The sequence below is a fragment of the Dipodomys ordii genome, unplaced genomic scaffold, assembly GCF_000151885.1.
Source record: "Dipodomys ordii isolate 6190 unplaced genomic scaffold, Dord_2.0 Scaffold182, whole genome shotgun sequence".
Lineage (NCBI taxonomy): Eukaryota > Metazoa > Chordata > Mammalia > Rodentia > Heteromyidae > Dipodomys > Dipodomys ordii.
The window spans coordinates 2495636-2506972 of record NW_012267398.1 but is presented as its reverse complement, the minus strand read 5'-3'; the positions used below and the strand labels follow the sequence as shown (position 1 = coordinate 2506972).

The following is an 11337-nucleotide window of genomic DNA, read 5'->3' as shown; positions in this document are numbered from 1 at the left end:
TCCTTCCTTCCTTCCTTCCTTCCTTCCTTCCTTCCTTCCTTCCTTCTTTCCTTCCTTCCTTCCTTCCTTCCTGTCTCTCTCTCATGTTCAGTTGCACAAAGGCTACTCAATTTAGTCACTCAGGATATGAGTACAATACCTCTTGATCCATGTCACCCCTTCCATTGTTCCCTCCAAATCCCAGCCAGCCCCTCATTTTAGCCAGTACCATTTGGACATACGTACTTTGAATATTATGTCTGTATTCACCCACTCTACCACCCTTCATTTGCACACCCTTCCCCTTTGTGTACACTCATCCCTTGTCTGACAATCATTTTTTTTCAGCTTCCTGGCATTCTTTCTGTTAAACTAGAAGTTGCTGAAAGGAGATACTCCCTTGCAGTCTTCACCTGCCTATGCTATGCTTTAATTAATGTGTTTTGAATATATGCATATGACCACGTGTATGTTTACTCACACACATAGATATTAATTTATGAGAGAAACATGCATCAGAAGTATTTATACTTCTCTATCTAGATCTGGGATAGTCTGTGGGTATTTTTTTTTTTTTACTAGTGGATGGTCATTGCTTTTCATTTCTGTTTTATTTAGTTTTGAAAGAGGAGGATTCATTATCAGCCTATATTTGAACCAGGGGAGTCATTATCACTGTGCGTTAAGAACAAAGTTAATCGTCTCCTCCTGTGACATGGCTAAACCAGCTTATTTCTCCTGGCAACACTGAGATTCATAAGGCTGGTAACTTGGAATGGCGTGAACTACTTGTGAACTTGGCTCAGGTTTGTGCAGCAGATTGGAGAGTTCTGAGACAGTGTCCGCCCTTGAGGAGTTAATACTCCTGCAGGAAATGTTCAATAAAAATGCCATTGCCAACCAAGGAGTGGACTACAATGTTCAACAAGAAATGTACTCATTACCTTACTTATGTAACTGTAACCCCCCAGTACAGCACCTTTACAATAAAATAAAAATAAAAAATAAATGCAAGTGCCTGTCAGGTACTGGTCACTCACCCCTGTAATCCTAGCTACTCAGGAGGCTGAGATCTCAGGACTGAGGTTTGAAGCCAGCCTGGACAGGAAACTTTGTAAGATTCTTCTTTCCAATTAACCAGCCAAATGCCTGAAGTGGAGCTGTGGCTCAAACGGTAGAGCACTAGCCTTGGGCAAAAAGGCTCAGAGATAGGTGCCAAAGCCCCGAGTTCAAGCCCACAGGACAACCTTCCCCACCCCTCAAGAAGAAGAGAAAAACAGGAGCTCATAGCAGAGAGGAATCACTACAGGCTCAGTTGGGCTGTGATAGCATCCTGGAGAGGCAAGCATTGCTCAGAAGAGAGTAGGATTTTAGGACTTGGACAGAGTGATGGAGAAGTAGGTTCTTTCGGGAAAAGGGATGGGGGAGAGGGAGAGGCAGCAGTGGAATTATGGGTAAGACAAGGCATATTGGAAGGGTCGGGGGTGAAAGGTCTTGATAATTAGTTTGGCTTCCGATTCAGTCCTGGGCTGAAAGGGAACTCGTGCACAGTGGGGGTAATTTGGACAAGGGTGAATGAAAGAATCATTAGCTCAGTTGTGGCAAGAATATAAGAGAAGCCTCAGGGAAGAGTGCAGTACCTCTGGGGCTAGACACAGTGGAGTTGGGGTGTCTAAAACCACCCCTGGCTTAGGAATGGCGAAAAGAAACCAGGAGCCAGAGAGAGAGGGGCCAGGAAGCAGCTGAGCTGTCCATGTTGAAGATCAGTAGGTCTCAACTACTTCAAGTGTGTGCGCATGCATTTCTGTGTGTGATGAATGCCACGGCAGCATTTCCTCTACCCCCAACCCCCTTTGGCTGGTCTTAACTGCAAGACAGAGAGACCCAGGGAGATCAGCTATACAGCTGTTCTTGTTCAGTTTCCTGTGCACAGGTGTCCTGGGCAGGAACTGCGAGTAAGATGCTCAGAAGAACAAGATAGATCTGGTTCTGAGGTCCTGGCCCTGTCTCTGATGATCTGCAGAATCCCAGAGCTTCGATAGAACACAGTCATAACTGCTTGCTGAAAAATGTTTGCATTTAAAGGTACAAGGTGTTATAAACCTACATTAATACTGACACGTTTCCGATTATTATTATTTTTTCTTTCCCTAGTCCTGAGGCTTAGGGCTTGAACTCTGGTCCTGGGACTTGAACACTGGGCTTGGGCACTGTCCCTGAGCTCCTTTTACTCAAGGCTAGAATTCTACCATTTGAGTCACAGCACCATTTCTGGCTTTTTGGGTGGTTCATTGGAAATGAGTCTCACAGATTTTCCCGCTAGGTTGGCTTTGAACCAAGATCCTCAAATCTCAGCCTCCTGAGCAACTAGGATTACAAGCATGAGCCACTGGCATCTCACAATACCACTGCGCAGGACTCAATGTAAGAGAAGGAATATGCCAGGCATATTAATTTAGCAGCAGTATGCAAGCTAGAGAGAAGAGGTTAGGGGTAAGGAACTTTATTAATGAAATCAGAGTTGACATTACTTTCATAAAGTAAGTTAATAATGGTGTTGGCTAGGTTGGTGACAAAGAGAATTAGAGCTAAGAAACAAACTTGAGTATCATGAAGAATTTCTAGGAATTCCCATGGCCAGATTTGTATCTCTCTCTTCACAGTAGTATCTTAAAATTCAGACTGTGAAAAGTTAGAAAAAAATAGTTTATCACTGATCAACCATTTCTCTCTTTTTAAAGCATTTTAGTAAATGTACGTTTCCTGCCCTGTTTTCTTCTTTTTTTTTCCTTTCTGGTTTTACAATTTAGCTTTTCTTTATTTGATATTCAGTTCTTATTAAGGATATAGCTCAGTGCTTCAGTAATTTTGTTTGAGAAATACTAACACTTTATAGAATTCTGAATGAGTGTTCAAAATTCAGATTCTTCTTTGATTGTGTTCAATATTTCTCTGCAACTAATGGTTTTTCCTTAATTCCAAAAATCAAACTTTTTAATCGTTGTATAGCTTGCTTATGAAAACAGTCATACAGGGATGAATTTCTTTATTTCCCCTGCAAACAATGCACCATTTACCTGAGCCTGTAGGGTTCCCCCATTTTCTTCTTATATACTTATTTATCTTTAGTAGAACAAAGGCATAAGATATCTATCAGAATAACTTCCACCAGTCTTGACGGCTGTCATAAAATCCTAAAATCCTTGTACTTACTCCATTAAATGATTTTTTTTAAAGTCAAGAGCACACAGCACTCTATTTTTGGTACATACCTCTCGGGGAAGCTTCTCTGTTTTATTCTCTGCAAAGAAAAAGATAAAAAAGCAATTTTTACCAGAAGATAATGGTAATGGAAGAGCTCAAGTCTATTTCCATTCCTTTCTCCCTTCAACTACACTTCAACCTGCCTGTATGATATTATTTCTCAGAAATCAAGCTCCTGTGAGTTTTATCAGGTATCTCCAGGCATTTCTTTCTTTTTTTTTTTGAGTCCAGTTGTGGGGCCTGAACTCTGGGCCTGGGCGCTGTCCCTCAGCTCTTCAGCTCAAGGCTAGTGCTCTACCACTTGAGCCATAGCGCCACTTCCAGGTTTTTTCTTTTTGTTTATGTGGTGTTGAGGAATCAAACCCAGGGCCTCATGCATGCAAGGCAAGCGCTCTACCACTGAGCCACCTTCCCAACCCCCCCCTCCAGGCATTTCTTAATAACCCTTCTATTGGAAACATCAATTCAAAAGGGGCTGGAGACCCAGGAGCTCTCTGAGTGTTCCTAGGACCCTCCCACAGGCGAGGCTCACCTGCTGAAGAAGATCCAAATGCTCCTTGGAATTGCTGAAGTTTTTCCCAATGTCAAAGAGGCAGAAGGTCTCCTGCTGGCACAGGCTGACCCAGTCCTGGTATTCACCTGTGTCAGGGATGCGGTCCAGAAAGATCCGATATGCCTCCCACACTGCTTCCTGGCACACTGCAACACAGAGTTATCAGAGTAGGGGAGGACTGGGCTTAAAAAGAAACAAAACAAAAACCCTTCCCCCAGGCCACAGGCTCCTAAGAGGCAAAGTTCTTCCATGGTGTGTGTTGATGAATTCATTTACAGTCCATGGAAACGAATTCACTCAGTGAAATATTTATTGAGCACCTGCTATATGCTACACAGAGAGAGGAAGAGCTAGGTGCTAGTGGCTCCTGCCTGTAATCTTAGATACTTGGGAGGCTGAGATCTGAGAATCCCAGTGTGAAGATGGTCCAGGGAGAAAAGTTCCTGAGACTCCAGTTAATCTGGAGTGGAGCTGTGGTTCAAGTGACAGAGCACCAGCTTTGAGTGAAAAAGCCAAGAGAGAGAACAAGGCCTTGAGTTCTTGCCTAGTGCCTGCACACATAAAATAATTAAGTAGAATAAGGAAAGAAACTGGATACTAGTGGTTCATGCCTGTAATCCTACTGAGAGGCTGAGACCTGAGGATCATGGTTTGAAGCCAGACAGGGCAGAAAAATCTCTGAGCTTCTTATCTCTAATTAATCACAAATATCTGGAAGTGAAGCTGTCGCTCAAGTGGTAGGGTGACAGTCTTTTTTTTGGGGGGGGGGTCTGGTCGTGGGGCCTGAACTCTGGGCCTGGGCGCTGTCCCTCAGCTCTTCAGCTCAAGGCTAGCGCTCTACCACTTGAGCTACAGTGCCACTTCCGGCTTTTTTCTTTTTGCTTATGTGGTGCTGAGGAATCAAACCCAGGGTCTCAGGCATGCAAGGCAAGTGCTCTACCACTGAGCCACCTTCCCAGCTCGAGTGATAGTCTTGAGAAAAAAAGCTCAGGGACAATGCCTTAGGCTGTGAATTCAAACCCCAGCACCAGCCCCCAAAATAATCCCAAACAAATCAAAACAAAAAATTACATTGTTATAAAAAAGCTTTATTCCTATCTGCATATTTGTGGAAACCAATATTCTTCACATTAAAATGAAGGTAAGTGAAAGAATAGGGATAAAATGAATCCCATTAAAGTCATTTTCACAATATGCAATATATACAGTGGTTGACAGATATACACCGTGACCCAGTATAACCTGATTGAACCAAAGGCTTAATCTAAGGAAATTTCAGCTATGGGTTTTTCATTTATTTTGGTCCCATCCGAAGTTTGCATTTCCAATTTTGTATTTATAAGCTCCAATACCTACAAAAGCTATATCTCACCCTAAACACACCTGTCAATACACCAAGGAAATTGTCAAACTCATTGTATATTGTTCTAAACAGTAATATATTAAAAGTTATAAATGCAACTGAATTTAGAAGCATTTTCTTTATATACAGAAAACCTATCTACAGTCATGGGAAATACAGCTATGTAATTTCAATGCATGCATCACAGAGAAGGAGTTTGGAATGGCCACTAACAAGTTTAAAGCGTAACAGAAATTACAATGAAACAATTGTCTGAGGGAAATTAGAATGGACTATGGATATATAATAAAAAGGAGTCACGTGACATTTCCTGCTTTATCCTGGTTGTTAGTGGTGGTAATAATGGGAATTGAACTCAGAGCCTTGCACTTGTTCAGCTGGTGCTTTCCCACTTGAGCCTTGCCTCTAATCCAGCTGCTTGCTGCTTATTTTGTTGATAGCATCTCATAGAAATTTCTATGTGGGCTAGCTTCAAATCTTGATCCTCCAAATCTGAGCCTCCAGACGAGGTAGGATCATAGGTGAAGTCACTAGTGCCTGGTGCCATTTTCTACTCTTAAGGAGAGTGTTGTTAAGATAATTTGATGGCTTCACATGAATATTCAGTGGCTGTAGGTTTTCTTCAGGATCTTTGAGAGGTGTGTGTGTGTGTGTGTGTGTGTGTAGTTTTGTATGTGTGCGTGCGTGTTTGTGTGTTTTAATACCACTGTTTTTTTCTGGCCTGAAAGTGTCCCATAACCTGAGAGACCAGAACTCCTTTTGTGATTGGGAGGGCCAGCCTGTGACCTACCAAAGACTCTCCCATTCTTTCTGAGAGAATGACCTTGATAGTGGGAGAGTTTGACAGGTCTCAGGGCAGGGGGTGAGGTGAGAACTCAGCATTGGGTTGCCCCTTTATTTGCTTGTTCGGCCTTATCCTCCTGTGCAGTCTGGGGAGAGAGAGCTGCAGAGACTGCTGGGAAAGCCAGCCCCTGGCCTTCTGGACCCTGATGACATCTGATTCTAGCTGTCCCTCTGTCCCGAGGACACAGAGACAAGTCAGGGGATGCGTGCCTGCAAGTGGGGAGTATTATATGAGCCCAACGGCATGAGAAAGCTTGGAGCAAGGCTGGACACATGGGACATGGAGGGATATACTGGGTGGGTGGGGGTGTCAGGAGCTCTGTTCCTCCCCCTCTCTCCAGGCAGCTGTGTCAGGGCATGGCCACCGCACTGCTGATCTCAGTTTACTTACCTCTACAATGGGAGTATGGGTGTTCTCTTCCTCAGGGCTTCTAGAACTTTCAGCCACGAACAAATGGCCAGTGGATCTTGTTAAAATGCAGAGGCTGACCACACATCTGGGGTGGAATATGAGAACCTGTATTTCTAGCAAGTTCCCAGCTGTGGTTGATCTGTGGGAACTACTCTGAGCATCAAGAATGACTTCATTCCTCTTTAGCCTGCTAAGTGGGACAGCACCTAGCTCTTGATATGCATTTGGAGAGGAAAGAAGGGGGAGAAAAGAGAGACAACACAATCCTGAAGCTCCAGTGTAATCTCTCCAGGAGACAGTTTCTTAGTAAATATTTATTAAGAGGAGACTGCATAGCTGCATTGGACCCCAGAGTTCAGCCTGCAGACAACCAGAAAACAGACTCGTCTGCATGTGTGCTTTGGGATGAGTGAGCGTAGGATTCTACCACAAATCCGAACATTTCCACTCGTGTTGCTTTGGGAAAAGAAATCACTCAATATTCCATTTGATCTAGGAATATGGCAGCTCTCTCCCCCGAGGCTGTTGGAAGATAATTTTGTAAAGGCAACAACGAGAGCAGGAAGCGGACGACTCCACTAAAGAACATTTGCTTTATAGCTAAGTCTGATTTCTTGTTTCTTTGTGAACTAATTTGTTAGACCTGAAAAACCCACAGCTGTAAAGAAAATGGTGGCTCACGCCTGTAATCCTAGCTACTCAGGAGGCTGAGATCTGAGGATCGTGGTTTAAAGCCAGCCAGGGCAGGAAAAGTCCATGAAACTGTTATTTCAAGTAAACCACCAGAAAACTAGAAGTGGCACTGTGGCTTAAGTGGTGGAGAACTCGCCTTGAGCTGAGGGACAGCGCTGTGGGAGAAAAGCAGTGGTTTCTCTTATGCAGAGAGAAAAGAATGAAAGAGACAAAGCTAATTAAGCATAAGAGCTAAGAACAAGAACTCAGGGCTGAAAAGTTGGTTGCAGCAGTAAATTGTCTATCTTCCAAATATCTGTGGCCACTCCTATTTTGTGAATATTGTAAAGAATTAGATTTTATGTGAAACTAGTTAACAACAGTGTTCATATTCAGTAGGATGCAAATAACTCGTATTTGAATGTTTATACTTCTATGCTAAGGCACCATGGAATTTGGCAGTGTCATTATCTGATCAATGTGTAGTTACATTCAAGATGAATAATTTATATGTCACTGTCTTTTCTTTGTATTGCCAATGAATGAGATCGTTGCCTCTGTATCTACCAGTAAATATTTACTAAGAAACTGTCTCCTGGAGAGATTACACTGGGGCTTTAGAATAGTAACAGTGAATACTTCCTTTCTACAACTGGAGTTTTCTCTCTGACTAGGAGCCCACACTTTTCTATATTTCTGTGGGTCTGGCTTTTATCAAAAAGCAAACCACTTTTCACTTCTGAATACAAAGAATCTGAATTGATTTTCTTGGAAAAGTTTTAGCAAGGATTTACTTTACAATAATAGGGTGGATACAGGGAGAAACTGAGAAGAGAAACATCTTCTGTTTCCCACATAGAAAATAGGAGTGGATTATTTTTTTGGAGGGGAGAGGGAGGTAATTGTTTATTAACTATGCCTCCACAGCCAAATAACTCATCAGATTAATTTAGCCCTGTGAACAGGTTACAGAAGTAGATTTCCAAGAAAGTGACTGGCTGTTCATATGATGGAACATATTCTCAATTGTCAAAATGCATAGCATATCATAGGCTACAATGGAACCAGCTTGCTGGGATGGGCTTACAGCCTTGTATGATCAAGGTAGAAATCAGTAAAGTATTCAGCTTCCACATGGAAGATAAATTGAACTTCAGCTTAACGCAGTAAAAATATTTTGAATTATTTGAAGCTACTTGGAGGATTCCAGACCAGCTAAAACACATTATATATATATATATATATTATATTTCTAGTTTTTCTTTTACAGAATAAATAATGTTTTTTTTAGTAAATAAATGGTAAATAAATAAAAAGAACAGTCACTGATGCTAAGTCCTCAGAATTTTCCAGGAACGCTCAATCCTTTCCTGTTATGCTGTTTTGTGGTAAAAACCACGTCTAGTCGCTCCTATCACTCTGAATTTGTGATTCTTCTGAATTCCAACTGCTTCTGGGCTCCCAAACTTCAGAACAGGATCAGCAAGAAGCACACTTATTTGGGCTAGAGAGAGGATAGAAATTGCTAGTGTTGCTTTTGAAACATGATTTGTGTGTGTGTGTGTGTGTGTGTGTGTGTGTGTGTGTGTGTGCTCTGACACTGGGGCTTGAACTCAGGGGCTCCATGTTGTCCCTCAGCACTTTTTGCTCAAGGCTGGCAATCCACTACCTGAACCCACAGCCCCATTTCTGCCTTCTGGGCAGATAATCGGAGTTCAGAGTCTCACAGACTTTTCTGTGGGACTGGCTTCTAACTGTCTCCTATGTAGCTAAGATTACAGGTGGGAGCCCCCAGCCTCAGGCAGATTCTGTGTGAAATCTTAAGTTCTAGATGAACTTGTTCAGATTTTCTAGGCTGTAATCATCTTTCACTTCTGTTGTTCTTTATAAGGGCAGCAAGATTCAAAAGTAGATATTAGTTTACAACAATAGAGTAAGGTGGTCTGACCAGACTATCATAGTTTCCTGTTGATGTCTTAAAGGCCCTAAATGGTCCCCTGTCACCCCGGCATTATTATAAACCTCAAGAGCTGAGCAGGACTATGGCTTTGCAATGGTACAACTCATTCTAGCAGATTAGTGGGTGAGGTGTTGGAACTCCTATGGGTGAATGCAAGACCCTGCAGGTTTTAGGGTGAAGACAACAGATGTCTTCATGTTTGGATGATTGAGAGAGAAGAGATGAAAGGAGTAAAGAACTAATAGTTTGCACTGCTCTCCTTACCTCTCAATCTATAATAAGCTTGAAGACTGGCTACAATCTTCCTCATGGATTCCTGTGGACAGACATGAACTCCAGGTGGGAAGAGTGTCGATCTTTTGGTTCGAAGTTTTGCCAAATCAAATATTCGTCTCATGGTTGACACTTGGAATGGGTTTGCAGTACTCTCAGGCATTTCCATTCTTGGAAAATTGGCTAGATCTGTAGTTTGATATATTTTATTGGAAGTGTCTGTAAGAGAAAAACAGAATTCCAGTGAATATATAAATTTGTGTGATATGGGTGACCTATATGGATAAATAAATGAAATCAATAAAAATTGTAGTTATCCAGTTTATGATATTTCTTCTTCTTTGGTACAAATGCCAACCATAGTATTGCAATGATAAGATCTTTTTAGAAAGAAGAGAATAGTAGGATGAGCTCATAAATATATATAAATATACATAAAATATATATGAGCTTCTTATATATTTAACCTGATCTACATATACTGATGTATGTATATATCTATATCTGATAGACACACATAGAGATGTATATATCTATACCTAATATACACATAACACACATATATATCACATATATTTATATCTGATATGTGTGCACCATATCAAATATAGATACATGCTATATATATATTTATATGTGATGTATAGATCAGATTAAAATATATAATAATTAAAAATGTGCCTGATTAAAAACATATTATACATTTATGTTAATCTGCTGGTACTGAGGTTTATACTCAGGAACTTGTGCTCTTGCCTGGCTTCTTTGTTCAAAGCTAGTGCTCTACCAACTTGAGCCACACCTCAACTTCCAATATATATATATTTTAGAAGAACCAGTATCTTAAATCATCTTTCCTTTAGGAATTGCAAAGCACCAGAGGCGTTTTGTGCACATCTCTGTGAGAATCACTCCCTCTTAGCACTTAGGCATCAATAGACATTGTAATTCATGTGAAGGATGATATAGTAGTGCTACCCAGACATGTACTTTTGATCAGGATGGAATGCTTCTAAAATCCTACGAGGAGGCTAGGTGCTAGTGACTCATGCCCGTTATCCTAGCTACTGAGGAGGCTGAGATCTGAGGATCACAGTTCAAAGCCAGCCCAGGCAGGAAAGTCTGTGAGACTCTGATCTCCAAGGAACCACCAGAAAATCGGAAGTGACGCTGTGGCTCAAGTGGTAGAGTGCTAGCCTTGAGCTGAAGAGCTGAGGGACAGTACCCAGGCCCAGAGTTCAAGTGCATGACAGACAATAAAAATCCTATGAGGAATAATCATAATCATAATAATAAATCCACAGCAAACTCACCTTCCTGCTTACTAATGGCAAAGCTAGGGTTTCTATATGATAGAGCTCAGAGGGTGGTGAACTGTTTGAGAGAGGGTTGGGATTAGGATGAGTTTAGCATTGCCACTAGCTGTCATTTTTAACTCTCTAGTCCCCTCAGATTAAGAATTTACATCACTGAACTTATTTTTTTATAAGTACTCAGTAAAGTAAGCCAGGCCCAGAAAGACAAAGTATACCTACTTTCTCTTGTATGTGCATTCCAGGTGTGAGCTCCTGAGGCCCAGCTGCTGCTGAAGTTAACACTATGGTGTTCATTAGTTGTGAAAGGCAAAGACAGTCAGTAACAGCAATGATACTATAATGTCACTCAACCATTTAAACTGTCTTAGCAGTGCTAATGGCATTCGGGGCAAAGATGCTGTGTTACTCCCTGTAACTGTACTTGATTACCAAGTCCATCCTGAGTTTCTACTCCTATACAGTGAGGCAGGCTAATTCTTCCCTCACAGGACTACTGGACCTTCAGTGACTGAAAACCTGAGTAGCACTTAAACTGATATTGGGTACAGTGTAGGTGCTCAGTAAAAACTCCTTTCTCTGAGGGCTGGGAAGGTGGCTCAGTGGTAGAGGTGCTTGCCTTGCATGCATGAGGCCCTGGGTTCGATTCCTCAGCACCACATAAGCAAAAAGAAAAAAGCCAGAAATGGCGCTGTGGCTCAAGTG

The 11337-nt window shown here is 41.8% G+C and overlaps 1 protein-coding gene across 1 annotated transcript in view; it reads right to left on the bottom strand.

Annotated features, from left to right (window-relative positions):
* Impg1 (interphotoreceptor matrix proteoglycan 1) overlaps positions 1-11337 on the bottom strand; it is a 125272-nt gene that overhangs the window by 75433 nt on the left and 38502 nt on the right. The window contains exons 2-4 of the mRNA XM_013034100.1: positions 9311-9538; positions 3776-3942; positions 3252-3280 (exon numbers count right to left, since the gene is read on the bottom strand). Of these exons, the coding sequence (XP_012889554.1) occupies positions 3252-3280; positions 3776-3942; positions 9311-9538 (424 nt within the window). The remainder of the gene's footprint in view (positions 1-3251; positions 3281-3775; positions 3943-9310; positions 9539-11337) is intronic.